Below are 17754 nucleotides of genomic sequence, written 5' to 3' on the forward strand. Positions count from 1 at the left end.
GGACGTTAAGAATCCTATGCATAAGGGACATTGTTAAACATTCAAAGAAAATATCAAAATAACAGTATTTATTGTAAATACTCACTTGATTTCTCTTGCGATTTCCAGGATTTGGAGCATAGCCAACGGTGCCCACCATTTTCATTGTTTGAAGAATTTGAGGATCAATAGCAGGAGTTCTCCTAAGGAAGAAAACCAAGATAAAAGAGATATATTGATGAATAGGAACTATTTGATTAATTTTTCTTAAGCTTGAGATCATCTCCAGCAAGGTCATAATAGAAAGCCATAGCTTTAAGCTTCACATAAGGAAAAGTAGTGACTTAGGGACATTTATTAGTGCCCGAAGCAATTCTCTTCTATTATTACAAAGAGGGATTTCAGCATTTTATGGCAGAGAAATGTAGTAGACTGTTGGGTCACTGACCCATATAAGGTATATTGTATCCTTGATTTAGTCCTCTAAAAATGCACTGATGTAAAAATTTGACAGAGCAAAGGTCATTTGATTCATGCTTTGTTATTATACCAGATGCTCTCTGCTGGCATTTGAAATAAACCAGGGTAGGGGAATGATTTTTATTGACTTCATTTTTTTCTAAATAAACTCCTTAACCCAAGCACAAAGGCTACTAAATTAAGCATGTTGAGTCAAATATAATGGAGAATACATTTTTCAAGAATATTAATGGAAAACAAAAACGCAAAGAAAGAAAATATTCAAAATTACACATTTCTTTCAACCCATTGTCCGTTCACTCATCCTAGAATCCCCTGAGTCCTCCAGGAAATTTATAATCTAAAGAAATTTCAGGAGTTCCCGGTTTCCCTGATTACTCCCAATTGAGTGGGTTGGTAGCCAAGGGGTACAAGTGATTTTTTTCTAAACAGAGTTAGGTAAAGTTAATTGTTAGAATAAATACACAAAAACCTGGTCGCCGAGGGAAACGAGTGAGTCTCAGTTCTGTGCTGACATCGAGTGGAAAATCAAATGCACAACTAAGTATCTAATTGATCTCGTTCGTTTTCTATACCTAACTTATGTACTTAACTCTGTACAGTGAGTCCTCGTTCTACGTCACCCCCTTTAACGTCATTTCGCGATAACGTCACGAAAATTTTGAGACTGTCATTCGTTTATCGCACCTACGTTTCGCGATAAAGTCAAGTCTTTTAAATTTCGCGCGAAAAAAAAGGCGAAGCGGCGGGCGTTGCAGGTTGTTCGTTTTGTGGGCGGTAATACAGTCAGTCTAAGCAAAGTGTAAAACGGTGTATTTTTTCTTAATTGCGAATACGGTTTTAGCAAAAATTTCTGCAAAATGAATTCTTGCGTAGGTGCGCAAGGTTTTACTTGACATAATGCTTTTCAGGAACCTAAAAAGTGATTTCAAGGCATTTTTCCGTGTAGAACTCGGGGTTTTTGTCGTCACTTTTTTTGACGAGTTCACAATAATTTTGGTTCCTGTAACTGCGATGATGTTTCAGCGATGATGATGCCCAGGCGACGCTCGCCCGGGCGACTACCATAGCGAAGCCGAAAAGCAAATGCTGGAAGATACAATAATGGAGAAGGATTTACGTCACTGCTGCTATTGTCGTCGATGAAGACAGGAACTTGTATTTATGCGATAGTTTGGCATTCCACAGTAAAAAATGCCCCAAATATAATACGCTAACATTTTTTTCGCGTAGAAATTGTGAGGTCTAGGAGCCGATATTCACTTTTTACATTGTTTTTAATGGGATATTATGCTTTGATTAACGTCATTTCGTTTATGGTCACATTTTTCAGGAACGGTAAGTGATGTTAAACGAGGACTCACTGTATAGAAAAGAGAAATCACTTGTACCCCTTGGCTTCCAACCCACTCAATTGAACATACATAAAAGAGTCAGCTATTATCACAATTCAATTTGTGACTAGCCGAATATGAAAGGAGTGTGAATAACCAAATGCAGACATTGAAAATGCAACCTCCTTTCTTGAAAAAGAACATAAAATACTTCTTAAAACTAATACCGGATACTCTTTTCTTCAACAGATGCAGAATTAACTAAAATATTAATTAAATTACTAAATATTACCTGAATGCTGGCCTTAAAAACCTTTCAGGCCAATCTGAAAGAAGGGCCCCAGTGGAGCATAAAGGAAAGGGAACAGTTGCAAGTGGAACGTTTTCATCGAGTATGCTGATTGGGGGAATGCTTTCCACTGGGTCAGCAAATTCTGTCTCCTGTGAGAAAGAGTTGAACGAAGCATGATCTCCACCAGAGTTAAATAAATGCACAGAGCCGCCACCATCCCCAAAGGCCAAACACTGACACGATGATGACACATCAAAAGTCAGACACATGGCTCCACCAGTATTGACCTGTAAATGATCAGAACATTTCTTCAGACATTTCGTAAGAATAACAGACTTTTTGGTAGCACATAGTTAACTCTCCATTGGGCTCAATGGATCTGACAGACTCAGCGCGACTTTGTTTTTATTTCTTCGTGCTACAAGGTGGGATATACTCTTGGCATATATATGGCAAATATGACAACATTTAAGTGTTTGTTTACACTAACAATGGTTCTTTAAACTTTAAAGGTGTTCTACTGAGCCATGCTAAGAGTAAGTAATGTTTTTTCAAATCTGTACCAGTCAGGCACATTGTGCCTGAACTTAGCAATCCCAATTTTGTGCCTGACGAAAGGTTAATATTAGAGATGGGTCAAATAGCATTTTTCTCGAATACAAATACCTAATATTTACTCGAATATCGAATACTGTATTTATGAATACTGAGTAAGCATTTTTCCACCATACAAACGTTAATAAAAATAATTCTGAACACTTTGCTAGTCGTTCTACTTTAATACGGTCCCTAAATCCTAATGCAACTGTCATCCACCATTGCATCAAACTTGTGTGCATGGTGAGCACCGTGCAATTCTTTTGTTTTTTATTATGTGCATATTTAAGATTATATTACCAGCAATGCCTTACTGCGCTTATTGCAAGCCTTGTTTTAAATAAAGAATTGACAGGTACTTTAAAATTAAAATAAGTAAAACGTAAATTTCGTCATGCAGCAGTGTGTCATACCAGAAAAAGCCATTGTCGTGTGCATTTTTGTTCTCTATGTTTCTCCCGTGGAGTCAACAGCATAATACATATTTTAATGCTTGATTTTAATGATAAGTTTTCGTGAATTGAACCGACATAGAGTGTAAACCTTTATGTAAGAACCAACCATTGTCGAAGGATTTAATTGGAATCACGGATGATCTGTGCTGTGCATTCGAAATTTGAGTAATTGATAACTATGTGTCATTGAATATCGAATAGTGAAAAATGCTCATTATTCGAGGTACTTGATGATTCGACTATTCGAATGTCCCATTTCTGGTTAATATAAAGGTAAAGGCAGAGGCAAGTTGGGAGGAGGGGCTCATATGAAGGTGTAGGGCATGTGATGGGCATAACATACCTGGAAAACACACATATCCCCAGGTTGGGTGAGAGCAGCAGTATCAACTAACTGGACCTGCCCCAAATTTGAGACAATGCAAACCCTCGAGGAAAACAGTGGCAGGAATCGAAGGAGAAGAGGGTCTAATGCCAAGCTGATAGGAGTCATAGCCCGCATCATCCTGAGATCATACGCATTCATAAAGCGATCCACAGCCATGACACCATGCCTGTTACAAAGAAGAAATACTTCAGAGTTTGAAATACCCTCAAAAGAGTGCATAAAAATATGTACATCGGCTCATTTGAGATTACTGTTAAGGACAGAGAACCAATCAAGAAAAAGGTTATGGCTAGTATTTAAGAAATACATCATCAAAAGGTTTACAGTTTAAAGCATTTCACAGGGCAACAACCAAGATTGAGGATTCAATAATCCCCATTTTAGAGTGCAAAGCAATACAAATAATTCATGTGTGCAAATGTATTGAATTAAATGTTTACATGCAGTTTGTTCAGTTTTTAAATTCACTACTCTAGGGAGTCTGTCATTATTCTAACTTGATTTTTTAAGATGGCCACCATATGCTACACTTCCCACAGCTTTCTTTCACATTATTCGCTGTTGGGCCAGCAATACATTTCACCCCAATATCCTGATGTTTTGGTAATCAAGAGATTAGGATGTAGGGTTTAAGCAAAAGTCATATTGCATAGCGAGTGTTTTTGTTGACTGGAATAGTAAAAATTGTTAACATGTGCATTTAATTTCGTTGATGAGTATGCTATCAATGAGTTTTATGCGCTTGATAGAAAGTTAATTTTGTAATGCTAGAATAATGGTTTTGTGATTGTCGTTTTTTGCCAGAAGAGACATTTATTAAGGCTAACATACCAATCAAAAAGATAGAAAACCATGCATTAAGAGGCTTTCTCAAATATTCGATATCAGCATGAGGCTGACCATTAGTTTCTAGATTTAAAAAAAGTTACGGAATGGGGCAATCATTACTTATCCTTGGTGGTATGCAATTTCTCACAAAGATTAAAGTCAGAGGTCACATAAGCATAGATAAGAGACTTTTAGATATTCATGCAATATTATTAAACATTATTTGGTAAGTTAATGATAAAAAACTTGCATTGGAGAGTCAGCTTAAACATCAGCATTATTCGCACGATCCAACTCAGAGGATCAAAAATCCGAACCCAACAAGCACCTTTTCAATTTTTCCAGAAATCACGGGGATGCCCCCCCCTTTATCCGCCACTGCTCTAGTATCAGAAAGAACATTTACTGCCCAAAATTCAAGCATTGCTTAGACATTTGCATTCAATAAAGCCCTCCAGGATCCTTGAAATCTAGAGAACAGCCCCAATTTGCCCAAATGGTGATCCAACACTTGGACTTCAGCAGTTACATAATCATCTCACCTATTGGAAAACCCACAAGTGACGAGCATGTTGGCATGAATGTCCAAATCTGAGAGACTTCCGGTGTGCGCATCGATGGTATGTTCCACTTTCAGTGTGTACGGGTCCCTCAGGTGAACTCTACCGGTGGGGTCACCGCAGCAGATGTACCTCCCTCCACTAACTTGCTGACGCAAAATTGCGCATCCATTCTCTCCCACACTTCTCTAAAGGGAGAAAAATGACTCAATCCACAAAAATTCACACATGCATACTTGTACTCACATTTGGGAAAGTAACAAAAAGACTAGCCAATTAAAGTTAACAATTATATTTGAAAAGATTAACTGTGTTAAATTAATTTTTTTTTTCTGAAAAAATAACTGATTTAAGTTGAAGAGTATGCATAACTCTGGCTGGCATAATGCACATAATACATAAATGGTAACAAAATAATACTAACAATATTGAATTTTTACTGAAGCTACCTTAATAATTATCTAAAATCATAAAAATCAGAGGAAGCGAAAAACTATAAAAGACACTTTTAAAATCCCAGTCAGAGAGGATTAAAATGAGCATAAATACACACCACATTAGTTTCTGCAACTTTAGCCAAGTCGAATTCGATCAATTTGTCTTGATGTCCACCCATGAGGAGGGATGTAGGAGATACTTGGAGCATACACTGCATATCCTCCATATTTTCAGAACTACAAGGCAAATAAGTAAGAAGAATGAAAATAATTTCCACATTATAACAAAAAATAATAAAATCAAGATAAAAAGAAAATTGACATACAAATGGGCAGATAAGAATACGTACTTAAAGGAATGGTGTCTTAAGGCCGTTTTACACTGGGCATTTACTTGCATGATCTGACGTGTGTACAAAGGCGTAGTCAAAATTGCATCGTGTAAAGCAGTGAATAGCTAGAACACATGCGAGAATGCATGGACGTGAGATAGCCCCTGTTCTAATTTCGTTCATGCATTCGCACAAATCTGCGCCATTTTAGAAATGAATGCAGTTCTAACCTGCGCAACTTCATTCCCCATGTAAAACGGCCTTAACGGCACTAATGGATCAATCGATATGAAGTGGTAAAAAAACAATGAAATTTTATTTTAAAAAAATCATCTCATTTTCATAAAGTCTACAAACAAAGCAACTACAAATGAAGCAGACAAGTTAGAAATGAGTATTAATTACTGATTTTAAAAATTCATCACCAAAATTACAGTAACAATTATGCATAATCAAATCTTGTAAGGTCGTCCATTCTAAAGACCACCTGGCAACTGTCAAATATTGCAGTAAAATGTGAAATAATTGAGTCATAGAAATTGCTAAAGTTGCAATGCAATTTGCAATTCATACAATTATGATTAACAACACAAAGGATGTCGTATTTTGTCATCCTCATAAGTAGGCTACAACATAAGACAAGGTCAATGATTACAACGAAAATAACGATTCATTCTTTCACCGTAAGAAGTAAATTACTACATTTTATTATCTTTATGTTTGCAGGTGAGCTTTCAAGATAGCACGGACACTCTTGGAGGGCTTCGCTGATGGGGGAGGGGTTGTACTGACAATGAGTAAGAGAGGAGGAGCAAACTTAAAAGTTGCCAAATGTACATAGCCGCCCCACTTTGTCAATGAAAATGTATGATTCATGAACGGCCACAGGTATTTTGACCCTGGTACCGAGGCAACAAACCAACTCATTTGGAAGGTATTGAGGATAATCCTTTCACAGAAGCCATAACATTGTCAGCTACCATGCTGAATGAGGCACCATTGGTGAAAGGCATACTTAGTCACCTACAAGGAGAATGTGTGAGATTTGGCAACATTGATCCATGAGCAGATTCACGATGTTCACTCGACGGAGGTCTGAGAGGGAATGACTGAGGCCAAGCCTACTGTTTGCTGATTGGCAAAGGGAAAGTCACATGTTGTGAAACTTTCCTTCCCCTCACCTCCACTTGCTTTAGCCACACTAGCTCACCCGCAAAGATAAAAGGAACAAAGTACATATGGTAAAAATTAATTGTTACACCTACAAATTACAGCAACAGTAATAGGGAAGTTTCCTTCAACAAAGAAAACGAAAGGCATTGATTGCGATTCATTACCCACCATTAGTGTACTCATAATATACAGATTATTTGATTTTAGAAATCCCAGTTTAGATGAATTTTATTTTATTTTATTGTCAATTTTAACCTCATTTGAAAAAGGTCAGATTGGTGCCCATGCGATGCCACTCTATGTGACCTCACAGGGACCTAGATGCTACACAAGTAAATAGGAGTTTTACATCGTCTGAGATTACCAATTCATTCATGACGCACAGAGCTCAGGGAAACATCTCTTAATAATCACCTATTAAAATTGCCTATGGTTGGAAAACTTCCTTCGTTTGATAGGGTATTAATAGTCCTAAGCCAAACGCTACCTCCTAGCAAGGTACCCTACGCTACCGCCATGCTCACCAGCAAGCAGCCTGCATCATAATGGCGTTCGTAGCCTCGTACCCAGGTGGCCACACACAGCAGCAGCCAGACGTCACACGGGCTTTTGCCAGCATTCATACTTAGCCGTTGTTTTTTTGCGTGCTTGAAAATTTTCACTTTTCATTAAATCGTGAAAAATACATATCGTCATTTAAAAATCTTAAATATGTACTTCAGGAGTAATAATCCTTCGATTCAGGCAATTAAAAATAATAGGAAACCACCCTAATGCTACATATAATCCAATTTCTTCTACTTGATTACTTAACAACACTGGTAATACAGAAATTAACTCTTAAAAAAAACCCTGTAAATCACCAAAATAATGATGAATTCAAGATCAATGTAGCACCATTATATTTCTCCTTAAGCACAATTAAATCACTACCTATAAATGTTATCAGAACTCATTGATTACCTTTCACAACAAATATCTAAATCCACCTTAGCGAAGTATTATTAAAATATTATAAAATTATTACATATTAAAGTTACCAAAACTTCAAAAAACAGAATGTTTTTGCTATATATAACACTGATAGTTACTAAAAATGGTTGTTTGTGTGATTAGGGAATGTAAATATTAGAATTGTAGCAGCAGAGACCTTTCGACAACATCATAAAGATTCACCCCAGTATGGAATATATCAATAAAAATTCCTAGATACCTCTCCAACAGCTTGACTAGTTAAAAAAAATTATTGATAACATCTGCTACAGGTCATTACTTGTAGGTAAATATAGGGATTCCTCTTCTCATCTGGCAGCGTAGGCTGGTTTGGCTCAATGCAAGAACTCCGGTTTCAAATGGATGGATTTGACGAACCTCCTGTGTAGCATGCACTTGAAAAGACGTGTATTTCTGCATTCCTAAGCCATAATAGGAAGTCAAGTGACCCTATTTCCAAAGAGAAAAGCATTTATCACTTTTCGGTCATAATTTATATAATGTATACACAAATTAACAAATTAGAAAGCAACTTTGAATGGTAGATGCATGAATGGTGAAAGTATACAGCTTTTAATACATAAATAGTGAAGTTTAAAAAAAATAGAAAATTTATTTTCCCAATATGCATCTGAAGGGATCAACTATCGCTAAAATTGACATTCCTTATAGTTAACACGGTAAAAATATTTCAACACAGCAATTTAGAATAAAGTAAATGTTATATGAGACAGTGATACGGTGGAGTGATATAAAAATAAAATGTATGTTCATATAAATACTCTGAAATCCCTAAAGCCCTTGTAACACAGAACATTAACACATAGCAGTTAATGCATGAACAATTTTGGTACAATTGAAGGGAACATATACTAATGAATGAACCAAATTAGAGCAGGTCACATTTTCTGGTCATTCATTTTCACAAGTTGGGTGGTTGCATGGTACATCTCTCACTTCATTCACGTTTTCGTGAATTTAAATGAATTAATGTGGTGCATAACCAGACTTTAAAATCATTTCTGGGTAATTTCATCAAATGAAAAGTTATGTGATTAGAACATTAATTCAGATTATGCGAAATGGCCATTTTACAGGATGACTACAATATATATTTCACTACCGTGAGGATATAACAGAGTAAGCTTGAGAATAATCACGACAATGATCATTCATTTGCATAAACATATTACTTGGATGTCAGCAAGCTCATTGGATGATTCAGTCATTGGCAGCAAAATTTATGATAGAGAAAACCACAATACAAATCGGCATACCCCTTGATTTCCCATCCAAAGCAATTCCTCCTGAAGATCAAATGCAACAGCAGAAACACCAAATCTATCTCCACCATCAGCAAGAACTGTGTGGGTTTCCTGAAACTCTGATTCTGTAAAATTCTCCACAAAGTGTTCTGAGACCGGAACGAAGTCGGCACCTCCATAATGCGATGCATCACCATCATAAACTGGCAAAAAAATAGTAAAGATTTTCATGGACAAAACATAAGATTAAAACAAGGCATGCACGATATCCAAGGTTTCCTGATAAAATACAATATAACACTTACGAAGCATATCATCGGCGTTGGTGCCAACAGTAGGGTCGTAATGACTAATACCACTGAAATCCATTGTTTACGATAAACTTCAATATATTCTGATGCATGCCTACCTAGAATGGCGAGATATTAAGATTAGTCCCCCAACTTACACCTCAAATACATTTTGATAGACAAAATTAAACCTACGGCAAAGAGAATGAAATGTAAACAACCGAACGAAAGCCTGTATAAGAGCAGGGGAAAAATCCAAGGCTGATGTACTCCTATTATACATAAGCACAACAAAATTCTAGTTCTTGCAGACTATACCAAACAAATACTCATAATGTTTCTCTAAACTTATGCATCTTCGCTTCAACTGGCTTGGTCACTAGTTCTTTTAGCATTCTAGAATACATACAATACCGAAAAAAATTAATAGAAAATTATAGAAATAAATGTCCTCATGAAATTATACATAATAAGACTATTCCATAAATGCGCTTCGCAGAATTGTGTACGCAATAAAGAATGTAAACATTCAAAACAGCTGTTTGTCAAACCGAATCGTAAATAACTTTACCTTCAAAAGTAGGTCCAATAAATCAGGTATTTGATGGTTACATAACAGAAAACTGGACGCAGAAAGTGAATACCATCATTAACATTATTTAACAAAAAATTAACATCATCTCTTTTAAAACTTAAAAACTTTCTCCAGTCATTCGCATTCAACTTTGCCAGCGTTGCCTGCCAGCTTTCATTTATAACAGATGACCGTCGAAATTCGCAACAAGAATTATGTGCGCGGGAGGCTGAATGGCGGACACCAAGGCCACCTTTCATAACATGGTCCATTTATTAAAAGTTTTACTTTTAAAGCCGCCATGCTGATACAGATCACGGGCATTATAATACAAAAACCTGAATATTGATGGTGCACCGGCGTGCAGCCAGGAATTAAGGCTAGGGGTTTTTTTTTTAGGAGCAACTAAAATGGCATGGAATACGGGAGATGTGAGTGCCCTCCCACAGTAAATTTTTATGATAAATGCTTCAAAATGGTTAGTTTTACGGCTTTCTAAGGGATATTAAATTAACCCTTACACTATTATATCAGTAATATTTATCCAATTAAGTAAAATGGATTGAATTTTAAAATTTCTCCGAGTTTTGGGGGTTTTATCCCCCCAAAACCCCCCTCGCTGCGACACTGATGGTGCATATCATTGCATATGATTAAAAATTCCAGTATACTGTAAAATTGATTCTTAACATACAGACATTTCTTTTGAGTGAAGGAAATTGTCCCACCATAATTGCTCGCGGTAAGGATTCTAGTTATTGACCCAGTGTAAGTACCGTGGGCAATAGGATAGTTTCCATCATCAAAGAAAACGAAAGAAATTGATTGATATTTGTTACGCACCATTAGTGTATTCGTAATGTACAAATTATTTAGTTTTAGAAATCCCAATATAGACGAATGGCAATGGTCAATTTTAACCGCATTTGAAAAAGGCCAGATTGGCGCCCATGCGATGCCACTCCACGAGACGTCACTGGGACCTAGTTTCTATACGGGTAGATAGGAGTTTTACATCGTCTGAGATTACCAGTGCATTCATGAGGCACAGAGCTCAGGGAAACATCTCCTAATAATCACCTATTAAAATTGCCTATGGTCAGGAAATTTCCTTCGTTTGAAAGGGTATTAATAATCCTTATTTAAGCCAAGCGCTACCTGCTAGCAGGGTACTCTGCTACCTGCTAGCAGCCTGCATCACAGTGGCGCACATATTCTCGCCCCAATGTCACCTCTTTTTGTGGGAGTGGGAAACAGAATGACGTCACACGGGATTTTCCCAGCATTCATACTTAACCGTCGCGTTTTCGCGCGCTTGAAAATTTTCACTCTTCATTTAATCGCGAAAAATATATACCTTCATTTAAAAATCTAAAAGCGTGCAATTCGTACTCCAGGAATAATAATCTTTCGATTTAGGCAATAAAAATAATAAGAAACCACCCTATTGCTTAAGCAATCTTCAAAGAAGTCAAGGGTGGAGGATTTCGATATGTGGTGTCTCTTAATGCCGATAATAATAATATAATAAACATAATACTGATGAAGATCAAATGGATCGGCCAAGTTAGCAATAGGAAGTTCTACATCGATTTAGATAAAAGAAAAGCCTCACGAGAATCCTAACAATGAGGGAAGGCAAGAATGAGATATGACGCCTGAGCCAATCGAAGGTAGAATAGAAAAATAATAGAATAGAAAATGATATTTACTATTCCGGGACTACTGTGTCCCTTAGGAACATACATGATAATAAATATAATAGAGTCAGAAATATTACAAAAAATATGTAGATTTACATTATACATCGATGTCACAGAATGCAACTTAATATATGACAAAATAGAACAAATAATAAATATCTATATATAATTATCAGCAAGAAAAACGAATGAACTCATAAATACATCTGATTTTATTGAATTTAGCAGAATATTCAGTTAACTTACAATATTCAATTGACATGTAGCAATATTTCATATTATTTCTTTTTGAATTGACTTGCATTTTTAGATTTTTTTAAATCGCATGACAATTGATTCCATATTTTGCAAGAGGTGACATAGAAAGACTTAGCGTAAATAGATGTTCGATAGTGTGGTATGTAAAGTTCCTCCATGTGGCGTGTTGGACGTTGGACGTCGAAGGTAGAGAGAACGAGTGGAATCGCAATGGAAGGCCTCTAATTAAATACAAAATTATGCACACAAATTAAGGACACAAAAAGAGGAGAAATATATACACATGAAAAGATATGGTGATTGAATTGAATTGGTTGGAGAGCAGAGTCAAACCAATCTCAGTGTTGTTGATGATAATAGTGATGATGACGGCAAGTTCTAGAATGACTTGATAGTAAGCAATAACTGGCTATGAAGAAGGTAACGAAGCGATGCACAATATTTTCACTGCCACCTACTGAGTGAAATCATTTTTCCCTACTGACACGAATCTATTAATCACCTCGTGAACATAAAGTAAGGATAAAATCGAAATTCCCTTCAAAATTTAAAGATATAGGAGTTTTGGTGCACACTCTTTTTTACTAGTTAACGGGGTCGCTTCCAGAGAGGTAATGGGTAAAACTAATAGACAGCTTCTCGAATGTGCGTCCTAATGAAAAGAATGTTTGCTCGCTGCTTTGAAAGAATTTGCATTGGCACCGTATTCATTAAACGCGATGTGTGGATAAAGCATGTTTATAAAGGAGCCCGTGTGCTCTGGGATTAGTATTGGGTTTGGGTACTATCCAATTAAGACGGATTATTAGCAAAGCGATTCCCTCAAAGGGATAAAACTTCGGTGGCAGAGCACGGTGCAGTTAAATTCCGAGGATTCATACGATAACTAGCTTACAGTACGGCTTACTTTTACGGTTATGAGGACAAATTTCACGGTCTTTGAATCAATAACGCCGAGGTAAATACCTTTCCTTATTTGTGGATACAAAACTTCGCCGACAAGTTGAATGAAGTCATAGAACGATTCATTGAGAGCATTCTTGTTTGGCTGAACATGCTATACAGAGAACAGTGCTTGCTCAAATCTTTGAAAAGGGTGACGTATTTTTTTTTACGATTTCAAGTGAACGAAACAGAAGTGGCCCACTGTGACAGGGAATTCAAACTTTCCTTATTGGCAATGCGATGATTACTATTAATTATTACATCGCGTCGTGTGAATGCCACCTGCATTTAAAAAGTATGCCGAGATTTTGGAAATTCGTACATATTTACATTTTTATGCCTTTTTGGATAGAAATTATGCGTGAAAACTGCTAAAAGAAGACGCCGGAAGCTCTGGAATGCCAACAAAAATTTTCAATCATTACGTGTGTATTTTAAAATGTTAAATCAGGCTTCATTGCATTCCATACAATTTTCAATCAATAAATTGGATACATAAGTTGGATTAATTTTGAAAATATATAAGCTACATATTTGTCTTCTGTTAATAGCGCGTGGACATTTATTATAGGTCGTATTAGTCAACTCATGTTACCTGAGAATTTCGCTTAGTCCGCAAGAGCTCGATATGCGTTAATAATTTGGAATTAATGTCATGGCTTTTATTATATGTACTCATAATGCATACATTCTTGAGGAATATGTGTCGTCTTTTATATTGATGAACTGTGCAGTGTGCACCGTAAAATTTCATGGAATGTTTGTTAAGTAAATGAAATTTAGGTGAAATGAGGAAAAACTCAAACCTAAAATGACTAATTGTAAGTGAGGAAAAAATCGAAGATGTCATGATGCTTATAGGTGTAAACGTGAAGCTCTTACTGTGCTACATCTAATCTTTATATATGAAGCAAAAAAAACCAAGTTATGGCTAATAATCTAGCTATCTATGATTTACAATGGCTATTGTCGTCATTGAGACAGCGGTAAACAATGCAAGGTTTTGAATAAAAGGAAGCCAAAACGAAACGATTTTTTCAACCATTTCATAACAATAATTCAGTAAAAAGAAGCCATAATGAAGCGTTTCCTACACATTGGATCCGCAGAACTAGGGTCTTATCCATGATTTGGTATATTTGAAGCAGAGAGTCAAAATATTGATGAATGACCTGGCTATTCAAGGGACGCATTTAACCGTCCAAATATTTATTTTTCGTGACTTATTACGTGCGTATAACCATAGAGTAAGTATATAATATACTTACTCTATGGTATAACTTACGCCATCACTTCATGATTTTCAGTGTAAATAAGTGCACGATTATCAATATTTTTCTGTATCTAAAATTTGAACATAAAACCTATTTATTTTAAAATTTATGATTGGTTTGTTAGCTACATTACGATGCTCAAAGCCTTAGGGTAGCAATATGGAATGAAAAAACTCAAATGGCCGTTTAACGGATCTTCACGAATTTACAAATTCGCGGAGGTTTTAACGGCTATTTTAGTTTTTTTTATTGCATATTGCATCTTTGAGGCCGTAGACACGGGGACTGCATAGAGGAGGCTCAAATTCCATCCCATAGAAGGGTGATTTCTGTTGCCACTTCGATCGAATTTTAATCGGTTTTCAAAAATGTCCGCAGCGTGGTGATGAGTTCAATGCGATTCCCCTTTTTCGATATTTTGCAGCATAATGTTTGTCACTGCGAGGAATTGCATGGAAAAAATTGAATATCATCGATCACATCATCAAGTGTATAAATTTCGGTTAATACCCCTAATTCTACCTTATCTTCCCGTGAAAGTGGGATCACTTAGTCCGTCAGTGACGCGAGTGACGACTTCCGTAAACACATTCAAATGCGCGATTAGTCACAACTAGCCACTCCTATCCAACGAATTTCTGTGCAGGAAAAATTTAATTCTTTGACTGTAATTCACTACCATTCTTGAACCCCATATTATGCCTATAAAATAATGTCAAAACAATGCAATGATTGCAACTTCAGTCATGGAACGAAATTGTGCAATTGGTTTATGTATTTAAGTGCAAAGAAAGAAATCGATTTAATGACACTTTTATTTCTCAGATACTCTCTCTATCTCAATGAAATGTTCCATTTCTAAGTTGTGCATTTTCTGCTTTTCCTTTCTTAGCAAAATTAAATTTGCATTTAAAAATGGTATTTTAATATTGTTCCCAGTGACATTTTCCTAAATTATTATCCTTTATTACTATTTCAATCAGCATTCTTGCCTTTAAAAGATGGTCACAACACATTTGGAGGCCCACTTGAGGATCCTATTTTTTAATATTCGCGGCCGTGGAGCTCAATTCTTACGTTTTCGCTTAAAAATTAGAATGCGATTCTACGATGACTTGTAACCACGATAAGTCGGCCACAGGAAACGAATTTGTTAAAACGAACTTACGCAGACGCTCATTCCCGAATGTTACAGGTATTAGACAGAAATATTTCGGGGTACATGGGGAAATATGAGGAAGATGAAAGAATTGAATGAAGCGGAGTGTTGAACCAGTGTTGACTGTAGTCGTAAAGGCACCCCTCCCAAATGCTTCAGCACAATTGGGCAGAATGGAGTTTGGACCGCTTCCATTAAATAATAGACGAGGGGAGTTGGACGTCCGCTCCAACGAGGACTTTATTGCGTGGGACGAAGGACACGTTCGGGAAATATTGAAAAGGGCATTTCTCCCCATTGCGCCCGTGTGTACGAATCCTTTACCGGTGAACACTTTGGACAGGGTGTTTTGTGCGACCATGTGGTGGATTGCACGAACTGACCTCATTCGCGCGCTGTCGCTTGATTAATACTCGAGACAAATCATACTGGTCCACGCATTTCAGTGAAGTGAAAGCTGCGCAGGTGGTGAACAATGAGGGATGGGCAGTTTTTCAAATACATTTATTTTAAAATACGTATTTGAAATACAATTCTAATTTGTATTTAATATTTCAAATACACGACCTGATCGTATCTTGTGTTTTATATCTAAAATACAAATTTTTTGTATAGTCCCATTCTATCATAAAAAATACATTTGTAAAATACTTTAGGAGTACCTCGGGTTGCACTTCTGTGGCATTATGCTTCAGAGAATTACTCTTTTTTGTAAAGGCCAGGTTACACGGTACGTTGACACGTACAAGTAAATGTACGTTTGCGTGAATGATTTTGGTGGACCGGATCGGAACATGTACGAATGCATGAACCAAATTTGAATAGGCTCTATTTTCTGTCCATGCATTCGCACAAGTTGGGTGGTTGCACGGTGCATGTTGGCGTTCATTCTCTCGTTCATACATTTAGACATTAACCCGCACGTGTTAATGTATCGTGTAACCAGGCCTTAAGAATCGTTTTCTTCATGTTCGCTACTAATCGTAACGTGCCAGGGCAGGTTATCTTTTTTAAGATCTCTTAGTTTCCATACAAATGTATTTTGTTTTTTAAAAGGTATTTAAAATACTATTTTGTAATATGTTTTTCAAATGCCCAATTCAAATGTATTTTTCGTTTCAAATACATTCGGAGCGGTATTTTATATTTAGTAATTCAAATAATCCCGGGTCTGTACTTTGCCCAGCCCTGGGGACAATGAGATAGAAATACTCCAATTCTTCCATGCTGACACGCTGCACTTTAGAATAGGACTCTACTGTGTATAAAAACAAATCCAATTTATTAATTTAAAGGTTAAAAAAATCATGAATGTGTGGAATAGTTTTCTAAAAATGCCGAACTCGCTGGCGGAGTGGTTAAGTTCTCGCCTTCGAAACAGGAGGTCGCAGGATCGAATCCCGCATGGGTCGGTTGCCCCATTTCCAAGGTATAGTTGTTAGTGTACGTTAAAATAGTTAACACGTTGAAAACCCCGATATGAAATGCTATATGCAGCTGTTTTCGGAGGAATGGGAATTTAAAAACATCCTGTATCTCGAAAGCGACGATTGGTGCCGAGATCGCAGAAGGTGGTAATGCCATTCAATGCCATCCAAGTTTCCCGACCAATTAAATTATTCCGTTCGCGAACTTAAAAATGGAGGCTAATATATCTCAGCGAAAAATCTCTGCATCATAAGGATTTAAGGCACACTCCCCATGTGGTTAGTCTGTAATGAAACCAATGAAAGCACCGGGATAATCCAATAGCTTTGATGTTACACGTAGCTAGATCCCCGTATTTTTATAGTCAACTCGGGAATTAAAATGCATGAGGGGGACTACGAACATAAAAAATTAGTATATAAGTAATCATTAGATGAACTCCAGGGCTCACATACCTAGCTACATTTAATCTCCAGACAGCTACTTTAGTCCTCTCCATAGCGCATGCCAGAAATAAGTCCCCATCATGCTATCAATTTCAGATTTGGTAAAGTATGCGTGTTCTTGGTAATTCCTCGAGTCCACGAAAACCTAAAATTCGTTCTTTACGCTAAAAAGGAAGAGATTTTCAGTGAAAATATGTTGAGTACCTGTCCAAACCCTCTGAAAATTTCGGAAGATTTGAATTCAGTTTTAAGTGCACCCCCTCCAAATGAACCCTCCCGAAATGCATTTCCAAACTTAAACCTCTTTGAAATTTTGTTTATAGTTTCGACCTTGAAGGCAGCTGTGATTTATAAGCTTGCACTGATATGATATCCGTAGATTATTTCATGGCCTGAGTATATATCATAGAACAAATTTTACACAAGGGCTTGGGAAGAAAAAAATTCGGGTGGAGGGTTTCACTTGGAGAGGGGGTGCATTTCGATGCAGAATTTATTTGGAGGGGGTACACTCAAAACTGTATCTCCCAAAAATACTGGTGGGATACCCACACGACACTCCTT

The 17754-nt window shown here is 36.7% G+C and overlaps 1 protein-coding gene across 2 annotated transcripts in view; it reads right to left on the reverse strand.

Annotated features, from left to right (window-relative positions):
• Nucleotides 1-10138, reverse strand: part of LOC124159094 (PAN2-PAN3 deadenylation complex catalytic subunit Pan2) — a 31635-nt gene extending 21497 nt beyond the window's left edge. Inside the window, exons 1-10 of one of the 2 annotated variants that reach the window (XM_046534636.1) lie at nucleotides 9975-10138; nucleotides 9625-9799; nucleotides 9419-9522; nucleotides 9126-9316; nucleotides 8129-8298; nucleotides 5467-5587; nucleotides 4896-5101; nucleotides 3481-3691; nucleotides 2086-2372; nucleotides 86-182 (exon numbers count right to left, since the gene is read on the reverse strand). In XM_046534636.1, coding sequence (XP_046390592.1) covers nucleotides 86-182; nucleotides 2086-2372; nucleotides 3481-3691; nucleotides 4896-5101; nucleotides 5467-5587; nucleotides 8129-8298; nucleotides 9126-9316; nucleotides 9419-9482 — 1347 coding nt within the window. In that variant the 5' untranslated portion in view covers nucleotides 9483-9522; nucleotides 9625-9799; nucleotides 9975-10138. The remainder of the gene's footprint in view (nucleotides 1-85; nucleotides 183-2085; nucleotides 2373-3480; nucleotides 3692-4895; nucleotides 5102-5466; nucleotides 5588-8128; nucleotides 8299-9125; nucleotides 9317-9418; nucleotides 9523-9624; nucleotides 9800-9974) is intronic. The other variant, XM_046534635.1, reaches the window with a different exon arrangement.
• Between the last annotated feature and the right edge of the window lie 7616 nt (nucleotides 10139-17754).

Source organism: Ischnura elegans, chromosome 5, assembly GCF_921293095.1.
Source record: "Ischnura elegans chromosome 5, ioIscEleg1.1, whole genome shotgun sequence".
NCBI classification, from domain to species: domain Eukaryota; kingdom Metazoa; phylum Arthropoda; class Insecta; order Odonata; family Coenagrionidae; genus Ischnura; species Ischnura elegans.